The 17,311-nt window shown below is 36.2% G+C and overlaps 1 protein-coding gene across 1 annotated transcript in view; it reads right to left on the bottom strand.

Annotated features, from left to right (window-relative positions):
* ADAMTSL1 (ADAMTS like 1) overlaps nucleotides 1–17,311 on the bottom strand; it is a 386,862-nt gene that overhangs the window by 96,783 nt on the left and 272,768 nt on the right. The window contains exon 16 of the mRNA XM_051987060.1: nucleotides 11,151–11,361. Within this exon, the coding sequence (XP_051843020.1) occupies nucleotides 11,151–11,361 (211 nt within the window). The remainder of the gene's footprint in view (nucleotides 1–11,150; nucleotides 11,362–17,311) is intronic.

Consider the following 17,311-nt stretch of genomic DNA (forward strand, 5'->3'; position numbering starts at 1 on the left):
TTATGTGAAATGACATTGGTTAAACAAGTGATAATTCAGGCTGGTATTTGGCTAACACTGGCCTCAGTTAAATCAATAATAAGCTTTAGGTTAAAGACATGTAAGACTCAATCCAGACATTTTGTTTATTTGATCATGGGTATAGGCTAGAAAGCCAAGAATATTTAATTTGGCGTCTAAAGACCTGGTTCATATTGCAGTTTGTTACTTATGAGATGTGTCACCTTTACTAAGTCACTCTAAGCTTCAATCTCTTTATCTGTGAAATAGGAATATAAATTCCTGAGCTCTCTATCCACTCACACCCAAATGATTATCATGGGAATCATGAGATAATTAAAGAAGTGAGAATCCAGATAAGTGTCAGCTATTCTGAAAGGCAATTGGATGGGCTAGTGACTAGAGTATTGGACCTGCCATCAGGACCCCTAGGATTGCCTCCCAAAAGCCACATTTACTGGCTTTGTATCCACTGGCTAATCAATTCATCTCTGAGCCTCAGTTCCTCATCTTTACAAGGTGATAGTAATGATGTAGGTAGCAAAGTGAATAAAGTATTGGATTTGTAGTCAGGCAAACATGAGTTCAAATCCTGCCTCAGACACTAGCTGTATGGACAAGTCATGAAACTTCTTAAAGCCTCAGTTTCCCCAATTGTAAAATGGAGATGGTAATAATGGCAATTACCACACAGGGTTGTTTTGAGGAGGAAATGAGTTAACATATGTAGAGTGTCATGTAAGCCTTAAAGCACCATATAAATGCTACTTATTGTTTTTATTGTTATCATTATTACCTCACAGAGATGTAATAGGAAAAGTACTTTTTTAGACTTAAAATCCCATATAAATGTGAGCTGTTATTACTATTAGTGTTAAGTTCCTTCTTTACAATTAATGAGGAATTTCCAAATGGCTCCTGATGGTAGATGCAATTGATTGCTGCTGTAATGATGGTTATTATCATAGATCAGAGAATTTAGAGTTGCAGGAAATTGAGAAATCACCTCCCATACACTCATTTTATAGAGGGGAAAAAATGAAGAGTAGGTTATTTAATTAGATTCAACACTTGGCACGAATAAATGTCTACTATGAAACCTACCATGTACCAGCATATAACTTACTATATGTTGAGCATTATGGTAAATGCTGAGATTAAGAAAACAAAAATAAAAGAATTGTTCTCAATAAACTTACATTCTACTTGTAAATGTTCTCAAAGGCTCTGTCCTGGGCTTTCTTCTCTTTCTATTCTCTCTTGGTGAACACATCAATCACTCATCGGCATTTTTTTTTTTTAAGCTAAAAAAAGCTGAGAATGTCACCAAGAGAGAAATAGCCTAGACTCTTTCCCCAAGGTTCAATTGCAATATCATTAGTCCACTGCACATTTCAAATTAGATGACAAAGACATATCAAAATGAAAGCATCCAAACTCTTTTCCTCCCAAGTGCTTACTTCCAAATGTCTCTGTTTCTGTTAAAAGCACTACCATTCTTCCAATTTCTTGGGTCATTAAGCTTGCCATCAGTCTTACTTCTTTCTCATTTACTCCACATATTCAGATAGTTGCTAAATGTTACTATTTTTATCTACATAAACTCTCTTAAATCCAAACCCTTTTATCTACTCATAGTCATTGCCCCATCATAGCTTTTGCCCAGATTATTGCAATAGCTTCCTAATTGTTCTTTTTGCCTCATCTTTCTTTATTCCAGTCCATCCTTTAGCTAGCTGCTTCCCTATTCAATAAATATCAATAAATTAAAGGAATAAATATCCTATTGCCTCTAGGATAAAATATAAACTTCATTATTAGCTTTTAAATTGTTTCATAATCTAGCTTCAATACAGATTCCTAGTCTCATTGTATATTTCTCCTCTTCCTATATCCTGTGATCTAGCCAAAATATTCTTTCTGTCCCTTGCATGTGACATGCCATCCTCCATTTCTGTTCTTGTCACTGGCCATCTTCCATTCCTGGAATGCCCTTCTTCCACATTTCTACTTCAAAAAAATCCCTTCCATCAAAGCATAACTCAAACTTCACTTATTACATGACTTTTTTGCTCCCTAACCTTAAGTACTGTCCTTTCCTTAAGTACTTTAAGTTTAGTAAAATTTCTTTTCTTCATATTTTTTTCCTTTCTTTCTTTTCTTTTCTTTTTTTTTTTTCTGAGACAATTGGGGTTAAGTGACTTGTCCAGGGTCACACAGCTAGGACGTATTAAGTGTTTGAGACCAGATTTGAACTCACATCCTCCTGACTTCAGGGCTGGCACTCTATCCACTGAACATCTAGATGCTCTCTTTATATTTTTTCTATATAAACTTGCGTATGGAGTCATTTCCCCATCAGAATATAATCTTGCAAGTGGAATTTGCCGTGTTCTTAATAATTGTATTTCTAGTAACTAGCACAATGACTACAACATAATTAGTACTTAATAAATGTTTCATTTTGATTGATTGATTTAGGGGGAAAAAGAATATATGCAAAGTTAAGTCAATGCAAAATGCATATGAAGAAATAAATACAAGATAATTTATTATGTTTATGTGAGTTTGGGAAGAATGCTAAAAATTGGAGAGTTGGGGAAGGCCTTCATACAGGAAATTGGCATTTAAGCCGAGTTTTAAAGGAAATTAGGAGTTCCAAGAGATGGAAGCAAGATTAGTTTTTAAGGAAGCTAGTAGAATTCACTAGAATCCCAAGTGGCCATAGAGGGTACTTTTACTATTACAAAAATCAATGTGGGTTTTCTTTTTGTTTCTCCTAAAAACAAAACAAAACTCTTTTCAAGGATTAACATGATCTTTGACTTTTGATCTCTGCTGAAAAGATCCTTATTGTTGCTTTTTTTTTTTTAATGGACTTCTCATTTGCCTTCTGAAATACGCTTTTGTAAACAAGATAAATATATTAATGGAATTACTCTTAGCACAGAACATTTTAAACAGCTTATATAAAGCTTTGTTTTAGTCATTGGAATGTTACACTTATGACTATCAGGAATTGATCTAATTTGATCCACTGGAGGAAAAATGGGAAATGGAAACATAATTGGTAAGCATTTGCAATTCAATCATTGCAACTTTTTTTCTTTCTCAAAATTATCCTTTCACATGCTGGCACACAGACATGCCAGGAAAAAAAAATATAGAGAAAGGGCCACATAATCCCCTTTAGGAGTAAAGGAAAGCAATGGAGCTGGGGGGTTATTTCTCTCTGCCCAGATGTGTGCAACATTTGCATGTAGGACAAATGGACACCAGGCTTTATATAAAACACAATTTATGTGGAGAAGCACAAACGATTTTGAAACAATCTCCAGTTTATTTGATGTCATTCCTTTTGGTTCTTTCCAACCATCTGTCCTTTCCTGTCAGGACTGAGACTTTTTATAAAAATGAACAAAGAAAGAACATTAATGAGTTTTGGGGAGGTGAAAGGTAGAAGACTCATATTGAGTTGCCTTCCAAGGACTTTCCATAAATTAATGCTAAATACTGAAAACAAGGGATTCTTATTTACTCTCCTTATATAGTCTTATAGCTCTGTTGCTAATCAGATGCCAAGGGAAATAAGTAACTACCACTATGCCCACAGCAAGAAACACTTTTGCTCTGCCCTGGTAAGAAGAAAAATGCCCTCCTGGACTCAGTCCTAAGGGACACATGTTAGGAAAGTCATAGAAAAGCTGAAATTTGTCCAGGGGTGGATGACCCCTCTGGCGAGCCATCTTCCTCCCATGGCATAGAGGATTTAGGCAAGAAAACTGGGAATTAAATATCCTTGGAGAAGAGAGACAATAAAATAAAATAAAATAAGCTTGGAGAAAAGAGAAAATAGCACTCTTCAAGTAAATGGAAGTCTGGCATGTGCAATAGGAATTAGATTTAGTCTATTTATCCTCTTAAGACAAAACTAGGAATAAGGAGTGGAAAGTATATTGAAAAAAGTAGATATAGGAGATACAGTGGATAGTCCTGAGTTCAAATCTTGCCTTAGACACAAGCTACATGATCCTGGACAAGTCAGTTAGTCATTCTCTTCCTCAGTTTCCTCATTTATAAAATGGCTAAAATAATAGCTCCCACTTCCCAGTGTTCACAAGAGGATAAGAGGAAGTATTATTTATAAAGTGCTTTGCAAAATGTAAAGCTCTCTATAAATGTTTATGTATTCTTATGTAAGGAAAAAATAAATTAGAGATATTTGAAGTGGAATAGGTTGCTTTTCAGGAAGTGAGGGCTTTCCTCAGTGTTGTTCAGTAATTTTTCAGTTGTGTGAGATTTTTTGTGATCCCATTTAGGATTTTCTTGGTAAAGATAGTGGAATGATTTGCTATTCCTTCTCCAGCTCATTTTACAGAAGATGACATTGAGGAAAACTGAGGAAAAATTTCCTCAGTGTCACAGAGCTAGTAAGTGTCCGATGCCATGTTTGAACTCAAGAAGATGAATTTTCCTGACTGCAGACCCAGCACTCTATCCTCTGTGCTATCTATCTGGCTCCTCACTAAAACTTCAAAATAAGTCTGGGAGACCACACTTGGAACGAATTGTGGGTCATCATAGATGGGAATTCTTTGACAGTGTAGGTTGGATTAGACAATGAATGAGGTTTTTAGTTCAAAGTAGGATTAATGCTGTGTTTTATACAAGTTTCTGATGGAAAGACTCCAAAAATATTCTTTATACCCTATGTTTAATTAGCATTCAATCAGGAATAGGGATTTTTTTCCCAGGAAATCCACAAATATATTGGGTATTTTGTACTCAATGCATTGTTTACTCTGTGGTTGACACTCTTTGCTGCAAAAAAGACCTGATTCCTGCTTTCCAGAAGCTCATATCTAAGTAGAGACCATATGAAAATAGCTACATAAAATATTGTATGAAAATGTGATAAAGGAAGTAAACTATACAGAAATTTCAACTAAGGGAAAGACATTTTGCTGCAGAGGTTAGAAAAATCTTTGTGGAAGAGACTAAGAGACTGGTCTTGGCCTTGAGTATGAAGAATGGATAGGACTCAGGAAGCAGAGATCTGAGAAAAGAAATATAGTTTGAGAAGAGATTCTTAGAATATGGATTGTTCAGGGCATAGATCAAAAATAAAACTGGGGAACGAGATAGATAAAAGCCAGCTATTCAAAACCCCACATTTTATAGTTGAGGAAACGTTTTTCTGAATTGTCCTCCCGGCTATGCTTCTGACTCTACGAACTCTGTTGCCATGACTCAAGTTTTCTCTGGAACTTTCTTCAGCACCTGGAATCTTTTTACCCTGAAATATTTTTCCATCATGCTGGCTCCCTTCTCCAATTTTCCACTTTGGGCAATGGCCCACCCATCCATTCTTCATTCCTCTCTGGGTTGGTCTTACTTTATAACTTTGTTACTGTGCCCCTGGCTCAGAAACTCCTCATTTTCTCCTACCCCACCTTTTCAGTTCCTTTTCATTGTCTTCCTCTATTAGAATGTGAGTTCCTTGCCTTTGTTTTTGTCAGTGCCTGACACATAGTAAGTGCTTAATAAATGTTCTTGTTGACTGCCTAACAAAGTCATACATGTAGTTAAGTAAAAGAACCAGGATTTAAACCTATTCTTTTTATCTAATATTCTTTCCACTATTCTACATTGCCTCAAGGCCCTCTAGGGTCTCAAATCAAAGTTAAAAAAAGTTTAAAAATCTTAACTTTCTTACATAGATAATGGAGAGCCATTGAAGATTTCTGAGCAGGGAAATAACATGATCAAAACAGGTATTTTAGAAAAATTAATCTTCAGGAGAAATTAAATGGAAAACATACAGACTAGTTAGACCTTTGTTATAATTATACTATATATATAGAAATAGAAAAAGAAAAGAGGGGATGAAAGAAAGAGAGAGACATTGGAAAGGAAAAGTTGAATGGACTTGGTGACTGGTTGGATATGAGGAAGAACAAAGGCAGGAGAAGACCAAATTTTAAACTTATAGTTTTCCATTCCATGATGGAAAAACTGACAGTAAAGAGGAAAGTAAATGCCTGCTATGTGCTGAGCACTGGAGATAAAAGTAAAAAGAATAAAATATGCCTTACTTATGAGAAACTAAGGAAGACTACTAATATTATAAATATATTAATAAATGAATATTTTGAGTAAATAATTAAAAAATAAATATACTAAATAAAATATTTTAATCTCTACAAAAACAAAAAAAAAGCTCATATCTCAAAATAGACTTGCAATATGTTGGGACTAAAAAGACATGGGCCATCATGCAGAACTAGAAGATGAAACAAAAGTAGAAAAGAATGAACACAAGGAATAGTTGAAACAAAGAAAGACCAGGCAGCTACCCAAGCCAAAATTACAGTTCTGCATCATATACTTTTAATTATTCCTAAGACAGGTTTGTGTTTTAGACATCCTTCTTTCTCCCTCCCATTCAAGTATGAGTAAATGTTGGATATTTGCCATTTGTCAAGTATGGGCTTCAAAGAAAACAAAGGAAGTGACATTAACATTTGACAGATGGTGATCCATACAATTTACACTGTTTTTTTCTCTGGGAAAACCACACACGGATTGCCCTGATCACACTTTTGTCTGACTAAACACTGAGATGTGGCTTTTGTCCCAATGAAAACTCAGCACTCAGCAGAGCAGTTGTCTGTCATATTTTAAATGGACCTTTCAGACATCTCCCAGACTTTTTTCCTATTCCTTTGCACAAGAAAAAAAAGAACGAAATTGTAGCCTGAGTGTGAAGAAAGAGAAGCTTAAAAGCCTACTCTCTGGATCAGGAGCAGTGTATAAGCGGATAAATGCAAAAGCTTGTTGTGAGTTGTATACCCCACACCGCTGTTGTAAGAGGTATTGTGGAGAAATCCAAAGCTCCAAGACAAGTGTGTTGTTAACAGCTGTGGTGTGAATAAAAGAATGTCAGCACTCCAATCTACCGCACTAGTGTCCTGAGATAAGAGCCAATTAGCTGAGAATTGCTTCACGGTTACTGTTGACTTACTCTGCCAGACACATCACATAATGGCTTGTTTTCTTTTAGTTTTAATGAAATAGTCTGAGGAAGCTAACGTTGCTGAACAAATTTTCTGGAAAGAGTTACTGAGGACCTGTAAAAGCTAAAATGATCTGATTTTGTGTTAATCCCAGGGCTCTGTCCTGGACTCTTTTCTCCTGTCTTTTTTCACCTTCCCGACCTCTGATCTCATCAGTTCCTGTGTATTTAATTTTCAATTCTACCCAGAGATTCCCAGATCCAAATGACTTTCTTTGGTTTCTCTTCTGAACTTTAACTCTATTTATCAAATGTTTACTGGACATTTTCAACTTGTATTCTATAAATATTTCAAACTCAACATAATAATAGCAGAACTCATGTTCTCTTTACTACCCTCTGCCACTTATAACTTCCCTAGTACAAATTCAATCATTCTCCAAGCTTCAGTGTCTTTTCCTCTCTATATCCAATCAGTTTTCAAGTCTTAATCATCCTCCTTTTGTTGCAAGCCTGATTATGCCCTTTATATCATCTCTCACCTGTAATAGTCTTCTAAAAGGTCTCCTTGAGTTTAATCTCTCTCATAGCCTTACACAGTTGCCAAAGTGATAGTCTTAAATCACAGGTATATCTACATCATTTCTCAGCTTAGGAAACTTCAGGGTACATATTATTTCTAATAGCAAATAAAAAAAATTAGCAAAAAACCTCCCTTTATTTGGCATTTAAAGCCCTTAACAATCTAGCTCCAATCTACCTGTCCAGACTTCATACATATCACTCCTCATGCATTCTATATTCCAGCCAAACTTGTATTCTTACTGTTTCTCCCACATAACATGCCCTTTCTTATTTTTATTTCAGGGCTCAGCTGCTTCCTAGTCCTAGGCTAGCATATGCTTCCTCTTCATCTCTGCCCCTTAGCATTACTATATTCCTTGAAAACTTGAATCAAGGGGCACCTCCACATAGAATTCCCTTTCCGATTACTCCAAATGCAGTGCTGTTGCCTCTACCAAAATTACTTTGCATTTCTTTGGTGTGAATTTAAAATTTATAAGCATACACAGATGAACAGTTTCTTTTGATAAAATATAAGCTCCTACAGGGCAAGGACTCTTATTTTTGTTTTTGTATCTCCCAAGCCCTATCACAAATGCCTCTCCCATGGGAGAGGATTAATAAATGTTTGTTAAATTGAATAGAAGTCTCCAAATAAGAATACTTTCTGCCTTCTGGAAATTTGGGGATTTCCATGAGAAATTTGCCTTCAATATCTTCCAGCTGTTGATAAAATCCATAATAAAATGCAGTTAAGAATAGTAAGTTGTACATAGATGTGCAGTTTCATGTGCAATCATCTTTTTTTATTATACAATGTTACAGAAATGCTTGTTTTATTTTATAGACAAAAATTAAATAAATTAAAAAATAAAATGTTGTAAGAATAATTTCTATTTTTTCTTCCCTTCCTTCTGACTCAAATATTTTCTATCTAGCTTTCCTTCCTTAAAGGTCATGGAATCTGAGACTAAAACTATCTAGACACAGGGTGTTATATACTTCTTCCTGAATAAAACATGTCCTTCCATCTTACCAAATATTCATGAAACTTAGGGGTTTCTTTCTCTTAAGATCTTCTGTTCATTTTTTCAATAATTTCTATTCCTGTCATGTGACTTCTTGGACATTTCCATTACTATTATTTTGTCTTGAGTTATACTTCCTGGAATGTATCCCCTTCTTCACCTCTGTCTCTTAGAATCACTAGCTCTCTATGGCATCTGGTTTACTCATTGTATCTAGGGACTCTTCTTTATCTGCATGAATTTTCATTTTATTAAACTCCTCCTTCAGCAAGTTTCCAAGTAAAGATATTATTCATTGGCACGATAATGTGCCATGTCCCATGTGCACTCTGTCTCTGACTAAGAACCCAGCAGTATTGAATTTTGTAAATTAGTTCAGAAAGGCAAACTATCCTTTGACATGATCTTCTTAGCCTGCTGTTTATTGCCCATATCTTTCTAATATAATCATCTTCCATTGGAAGTAGTGATAAAATCAATATTCACATCTCCATGGCCTTCACCCAAGGCTTCATAATTTCTACGAGTCTTCCTAGGCTCCTCTGGTCCTGACATAAATCAATGGTGAAAGTGATCATATTTGAAAAATTTGGGGGGAGGTTCTCTATAGGTAACAAGGTACTTGAATTGGGGTCATGAGACCTTTGCTATTTGGCATCTTTGTGAACTTGGAATGAAATCATTCTCTCTTGGAATGACTTGGTAAGTACTGTAATAACTCTGGGCCTTAGATTCTTCATCTATAAAAGGGAGGAAGTTGGACTCTTTCTGGCTTGTAAATAAATAAATCTATGCACATAGCCATATATGTTCCAATCAGTCTAATTGATCAAAGTTAAATCAAATTGATCATTCAAAATTTCATAAGAATGTACTATGCATCAAACACTGTGTTAGGTCTTGGGAATATAAAGGTAAAAATAAACAGTATCTATCATCAAGAAGCTTATATTCCATTGAGGGAAACCACATAGAATGTACAAAAACCAATTATAAATCATGTGACACTCTAGCAACTGAGACAATCAAGAAAGGCTTTATGGAAGACGTATCATTTGGGCTGACATTTGAAGAAAGCCAGTGATTCCAAAAAGCAGAGGTGAAGAGAAGAACATTCCAAGAATGGGTAACAGAGTTAAGGAAATAAGAGACAGATAAACAGCAAGTATGTCAGATTAGCTAGACTATCATGTGTATAAAAGAGACTAATCTGTAATATTCTTGAAAAGATAGAAACCAGACAGAGATGCTTGTATTGGGTCACAGAGGTATTAAGGAACCACTGAAGCTTCTTGGGCTATACATGACTGGACTTGTTCTTTAGAAATATCAATTTAGCAATGATGCAAAGAGGGATAAAAGAGGAGAGAGATTAGAGTCCAAAAGAGTAATTAGGAGATTATTGTGATTGGTCATAGAAGGAGAGAAAAGTGTGAGATATGGTGAGCAGCTGGAATTAGGAAGGCAAGAAACTGATTGAATATTAGGGAGAATGGAAAGTAAAGTCTGATGCTTTCAATCTGGCTTTATTAAAGTCCCTTAAACTTTTTCAGACTTAGTTTTCTCATCTGCATTATGATAGTATTTGAATTTTTGTTGTTGTTCAGCTGTTTTATCATGCCCAAATCTTTGTAGTCCCATTTGAGGTTTTCTTTGTGAAGACACTAGAGTGGTTTTTCCTTCTCCACCTCATTTTACAGATGAGGAAACTGTGGCAAACAGGGCTAAATGACTTGCCCAGGGTTATATAATTAGTACCAAATTTATTGTTAAATTTGAACTCAGATCTTCCTATTTCTATCCAGTGCTCTCTTTACTGGGCCATCTAGCTGCCAAAGTTGCAGCTCTAAATTTATGATCTCCCAATCTTTTTGTGTTTTTCTTCTATCATAAACATTAATTCAAATGGCATAACATATAATTCTTAAATATTAATCTTTGCTAGGTGATGAATGTTTTCAGTTACAGCAACTTATTAAAGTAAAAAAAATCTATAACCTGTCTTAGAAGAGGGGGTACCTCAATTATAGAATAAAAATCCTTGAGTATGAATCCTCCACTTTTTTTGATTCTTCAATGAAATGTAAACATTACCTTGAATTCTCAAAAGTTATGCCAATGGCTCTCAAACTCTGAGAAGTTCTACCAAAATGGAATTGTCTGAAGTATAAACCATCAATGTTTTCTAAGAGCCAGTCTAGCTAAATTGAAAGACTTTCAGTTCTGTAAGGTTGGTCATTGGATGATAAATTTTTTCATGATTTTCTTTTTGACTATTTCCCTCTATTATTCTTTGTTATTTCCCTATGGTTAACTCAATGAGATCAAAACTTCTTCCACACATCATCCTTTCAGATAAGAGAAGGTAGCTAGTGTGTCTCGCTATGTTTTCTTATTCCATCAGAGAAATCTAACACTCTTACTTGAGAGTTTAGTAGACAGATCTAGATACATTCAGCAATCACCTAATTCTAAATAATGCAGGAAAGACAGCATATCAGGCAAGTCTCCTACCCACAGCAAATACAAACAGTGGCTCTCACCTGTTGCCATTCCTCAGGGTACCAGGCTGGTGGGCAGTTGAAACGGTTGCAAGCTTGTACGACAATGGGCTTGGGCTTATGGCACAGCTCATCTGCCAGTACCACAGTCTCATTCATCTCTCTGGAAAGTAGGTGGGAGCAGAAAACATCCCGGGTCTGGAGGCCGACTCCACAGGTTAAACTACATTGACTCCACTTGCCAATCTCCCACCTAAAGAGAGATCAGAGAAAGAGGAAGCCTGAATGTTCTGTGGAGAGGTTTCCCAAATGTGTCTGGGACTGCGTGTCTGTTAAAGAATAAAATTCGCAAATATGAACTTGTGCAAATTGGGCAACAATGGAACTGGCCTCCTTATCAAATTCCCAGCTCTTACCACCCTAGCCTTTCCTAAGATTTGAATCTTAACAGATGATAATAGCAATCATGCATTCTGACTTCAAAACCCTGAATAATTATCACTACCATCCCCATTTTTGCTAAGAAAGATACAAACTACCTCTTCTATGCTGATGAAATGGATTCAATTTTAGGGGATGGGCACACAGGGGCACCTAGGGTTGAATACCAGATCAGGACAGCCCCTCCTGCTGTCCAGTCTCTTGTCTCAGGAAGATAAAAAAAAATCTGTTTTTTTTTTCTTCAAAGTAAAAAGTTGTTGGCTCCAAATCTCTTCAAAAAAATTCTTTTGTGGCCCAGAATTGTAGCTCTGTCTTATGTAAAAATATCATCACTACCAGGTACTGGATAATGTAACTGAAATGAAGTCTGCTAAATACATTAGTTCTTTGAGAGGGGAAATAAGTGAAGAGAAGGAGAGTCTTATTATCTGAAAAGACCAGTCAAGCTGAGAACCTAAATGTGTTTGTTTCAAATAGCTGTGGCTTGAGGAAGCCAGCTAAGGTGAAATGACAGAAAAACAAAACAAAAGCCATTCTGCTTTGTCCTCTTGATCTGACTTCAGAAATGAAAATGATAAAGATGAAACAGCTTCAAGGCTCAGTTCTGGAGAAATCCATTTTCTTCAATAATTTTTCAGTTAGTAGATGCCCATCAATTGGAGAATGGCTGAATAAGTTGTGGTATATGAATATTATGGAATATTATTGTTCGGTAAGAAATGACCAACAGGATGATTTCAGAAAGGCCTGGAGAGACTTACACAAACTGATGCTGAGTGAAACGAGCAGGACCAGGAGATCATTATATAATTCAACAACGATACTATATGATGATCAATTCTGATGGACCTGTCCTTCTTCAGCAATGAGATGAACCAAATCAGTTCCAATGGAGCAGTAATTAACTGAACCAGCTACACCCAGCGAAAGAACTCTGGGAGATGACTAAGAACCATTACATTGAATTCCCAATCCCTATATTTTTGCCTGCCTGCATTTTTTGATTTCCTTCACAGGCTAATTGTATACTTTTTCAGAGTTTGATTCTTTTTGTACAGCAAAATAACTGTTTGGACATGTATACTTATTTTGTATTTAATTTATACTTTAATATATTTAACATGTATTGGTCATCCTGCCATCTAGGGAAGGGGATGGGGAGAAGGAGGGGAAAAATTGCACAAAATATTGGCTAATTGTCAATGCTGTAAAATTACCCATGCATATAACTTGTAAAAAAAAAAAAGCTATTAAAAATTTAAAAACAAACAAATAAATAAATAATTACCTAGAAATAGGAAAAAAATAATTTTTCAGTTATATCCAACTCTGTGTGACACCACTTAAAGTTTAGAGATGTTAGAGTGTTTTGCCATTTCTTTTTCCAGTTCATTTTACAGATGAGGAAACTGAGGTAAATAGGGTTAAGTAATTTGCCAGGGTCATACAACTAAGAAGTGTCTGAAGCCAGATTTGAACTCAGGAAGATGAGTCTTCTTGACTCTAAGCCCAGCACTCTATCTATAGAGCCACCCAACTGCCCCTCAGTTTACCACTTGAAATTTTCAGAGCCTTGGCTACTTACTATCTGGTTTTGAAAAATCGAAAAACTCCAGAACTTTGCCTAGAAGATCATGGCAGATGTAAGAGCAGAAATATCAATGACCCTACATTGGCTGTGGTTTCTCATTCTGCTGTCCATGGCCAGGCTTGCAATCTCTGGCTTCCGGAGGTTTTTCATTAGCCACATACATTTTCCTATCCTCATTTACCAAAGTTGTGGGATTCTACCCTAATTCCTCCCTGTTGCTTCTGGCTTACCTAGGCTACTAAGAACACATGCATTACTAGGAATATACCTTTTGGGGAGATATGTGACAATCTTTAATATAAAAACTTGATCTAAGGAAATGATTTTATATATTTTTTTCTTTATCGTAAGTTTTAAGTCTCTTCCCTAAGAGTAAAATTCAAACTTTTTTTGTCTTCCAAAGGAGATTTTGTGGGTGAGGGGAGTAGAGTCCCTAGCAATCTCCCAAATAATACTGCCATAGCTACTTCTTCCTTCACCAATTTCTAGTTTCTGGTCTTACTTCTTTTCACCTATTGTCTTCTGTATCTCTGTTTGGCTAACATCTGGATTCCAATGAGACTCTTACTTACCACTGCCCTGCCAGTGTCATGATGGAAAAAGCAATCCGAATCAGCACTCAGAGAATTCTATCTTTGCTACTTTCTCTTCATGTGACCTCTGCCAATTCTTTCCCCCTATCTAAGGTCTAGCTTCCTTATGAGTAAGATGAGGCAGCTGAGCTCTAAGCCTCCTCCCAGCTCCAAATTCTATAATCTTAAAACCAGCTTCCCAATTGCTGCTTCCTACCAACACAATCTGACCATCGAATCTGTTGAATATGCTTGCTCTTGTTGTTTTTGTAAAGAAGCTGGGTCACTTGGCAGCCCATTAAGCAAAGTCAGAATGTGGTCTCTGAGAATTTCTCTGGGGATGAGTCCCTTAATTTCCTATAAAGACATTGATCAGAGTTAGCATGGGCACCAAGTACCTTCAGCAACTGACACATCTCAGTGGGACATGTCTGAATTAGGTGTACAAAAGGAGGAATTTTAGCCCTTCTGGGACGGATCTCTTTGGATGCAGGGCTCATTATGTGAGCTGCCAAGGTTTTTTGCCTTCAGAGAGACATAGCCTCCAGAAACTCATCACTTTTTATTGATATAAATGACCATTATTTCTATTGGCGGGTCACAGCTTAACAGCTTTCACATCTCAAGAACTTTCCTTGCCCTTGGCTCCTGGGTGAGAATAAAAGCCCATTTCTTTATCCAAAAAAATTTTAAATGGTATTTTTGTTTGGAAGAAAAAAAAACACACCACCATGAACATACATTTCTTGGTTCCTATTTAGGTTTTCCTTTTCTGAGTCAAGTCAGCATGAAACATTGGCTTGTATACAGCCTTCTCTTACTGTTATTGCCTAGTAGCCTTTGACTGTAGACTTTGAAAATGCTTATAGGTCATTTGTTTTCATTGAAATCTTCTAAGTTTAGAAAACAGGTAACAAGTTAGACAACATTTTTCTGAGACTATCCAGAGTAGGTTATAGAACATAAAAAGGAAATCAAAGATGGGGTCTTGTCTAAGAACACTGATAAAGTAACATATTAACTAGTGTGATTTTAAATAGGGCAGAACACAGAAAATAGAATACATGGATGCTATGGGAATGGGGGATAAAAAGAGCAGAGTGCGATGGCATTAGTAAGAGGAGTCCTCAAGTGAGTAAATTCTGAGCAAGGATTTTAAAGAGAATTGATTGGATTAACTGAAGTAGATAATTGGCGACTCCTCTGAGTCTATCATTTATTTAAAATACAATGTGCTCAGTGATGAATGAGGCATTGTGGGAGATATAAAAGTATAAGATGTGGTTTCTGCCCACCAGGAGCTTACAATCTTTTTGAGAAGACAAAACCCATAAAATGTTATTATCACAGAAATAGAATTTTAGGGCCTAAATATCATCTTGTCTGACTCAGGATAAAAATGCAGAAAGAGGAGACCTATAATTAATAGGTAAACTGTTAACAGACTAAGTGTACCAGCAATTCAGGGGACAGGAAATCAGTAAAGACTTCTATGGAAAGAAAAAGCTTATTGTATGAGATGGGTATTAAGGGGAACTCTAAAGAAAGGGTAGTATTTCTATAATTGGAGGAGAGAGTAGAGAGGAATACAGATTTCCCTTTCATTAAAAAAATCAAATTTACAAATATGAAATAAAAATGGCATAGCTAGACATTCTGACAAAAACAGATCTGAGAGTTTTAGTGAACTTGAAAGCTTTCTTTGAGTCAACAGTATAGATAACGATCTCAGACTTCATTAAAACAGTAATTGGAATGAAGATTATTGAATCTTCTCATTTTTATAGTTGAAGCAACTGAGACCCACAGAGGTTTAATCAAGTGTCCAATGCCATAGAGGGAGAAGCCAAAATGAGATTTAAACTCAGTTCTCTGACTCCAAATCCATTGCATTTTCAACCTATTTTCAACATTCTACTTTGGTGCCGTCACATCTGGAATATTGTACATTATTACACTTTAGGAGGAATATAGACAAGTGGGAGGCGATCCAGAAGTGGTTAGCCAGGATGGAGTGAGGCTTGTAAGTCATTCCATAAAAAGGATTCATTGAAGGAACTGGGGAGCCTCAACTAGGAGAAATAAAATGTTAGGAGGGACAATGATAGCCTTTGTTAAGTATTTAATGTAAACGATCCTGACAGGGAAAGGATTCAGCTCTCATCTCTAGATCGTGGAATGAGGAACAAGAGGTGGAAGGTTCAGGGGAGGATTCAGGCTTGATGAAGAATGAGAGTAGTATCAAAGTGGAAAGACTTCTAACTAGAGGCTGGGTGACCACTTGGTAGGAGGGTTGGGGAAGGGATGCATATTCAGTGACCTAGGGCCTGATGAACTCTGGGTCTCCTGCAGCTAGATTTCATATTTTAGATTCCCGAAGGTTAGAGATGAACAAGGAAATGGTGAAGAGGTCAGTCTGACAACAGCAGAGGGCTCAAATTAGGGAGCAGCAAGAGAAAATGAGGAGAGAAATCCCTAGAGGGAAATCATCAGCCAGATCCTCTTATACCCCCCCAAACTATTTCCAAGAACAGATAGATTAGAGAGTCCCTAAAGTCTAAAGGTGGAGATCAAAGAAAAAGAAAGAATATACATATATATATATATATACACACACACATATATATATATAAACTAAGTATGTATGTATTATAGCTCAATTATCAATAGAAATATGACTTTTTAAAATTTTTCTGATATCTACATAGTTTTTTGGCCTTATTAGGGAGGTTAAAGATGTATCACATGTAGCAAGAGTTTGATTTCTGATGGGAGGGCAGAAGATTAAAATGAAAATAAACTAAGAATTTAAAGCTGGAGAGGATTCTAAACATGAGCATGTCCAGCTTGCTAGTTTTATAGTTGAGGAAACTGAAGCAAAGTTTAAATGGCTTGCCTAGGGTCACACAGCTAATTGTCTGAGGCAGCACTTGAACCCAGGTTTTAATGACTCCAGAACTGTTTCTAGCACACTACTTATGTATCTTATCTTTTAAATTATTTTTATGTAGAAGAGGTCACAATCCTTTCAAATGATAACCTTTTTGTGCTGCTGGTTTTTGACTCTAACTTGAAAGGACTGCTAGGTGACAATGTGGATAGTATCAGTAGCTTGGAGTGAGGAAGACCCAAATTCAAAATTAGCTGTGTGATCCTGGGCAAGTCACTTTATGCTGATTCTTGATCTGTAAAATGGGCTGGAGAAAGAAATGACAAAGCACTCAAGTATCTCTGTCAAGAAGACCCCAAATGGGATCATGAAGAGTCAGCTGTGACTGAAAAACAAATAAATAACAAATGCTTTGAAAACATAGTTATTTTTCAGTTAGTTCACATTCTTTCTGTCTTCTTAATACCATATTTTTCTTCTGCTCTAAAAACAATTCATGGGGAACCCCATGTTTGTGAAGAATATCAGAAAAGTAATGAATTTATATACCTGATGTAAATGCTAGCTGGTCAGACTTGTGAAATGGGTGAATCTAATCCCTTCTGTGGAAATTATTCTGATTTTTGATGTCTCATACTAGGCATCCAGTGCATTTAAGAATTAGGAAGACCTAAGTTCAAATGTGACCTTAGAGGAGAACTAGCTAAAT

This window comes from Antechinus flavipes, chromosome 1 (assembly GCF_016432865.1).
Source record: "Antechinus flavipes isolate AdamAnt ecotype Samford, QLD, Australia chromosome 1, AdamAnt_v2, whole genome shotgun sequence".
In the NCBI taxonomy this organism is placed as follows: Eukaryota; Metazoa; Chordata; class Mammalia; order Dasyuromorphia; family Dasyuridae; genus Antechinus; species Antechinus flavipes.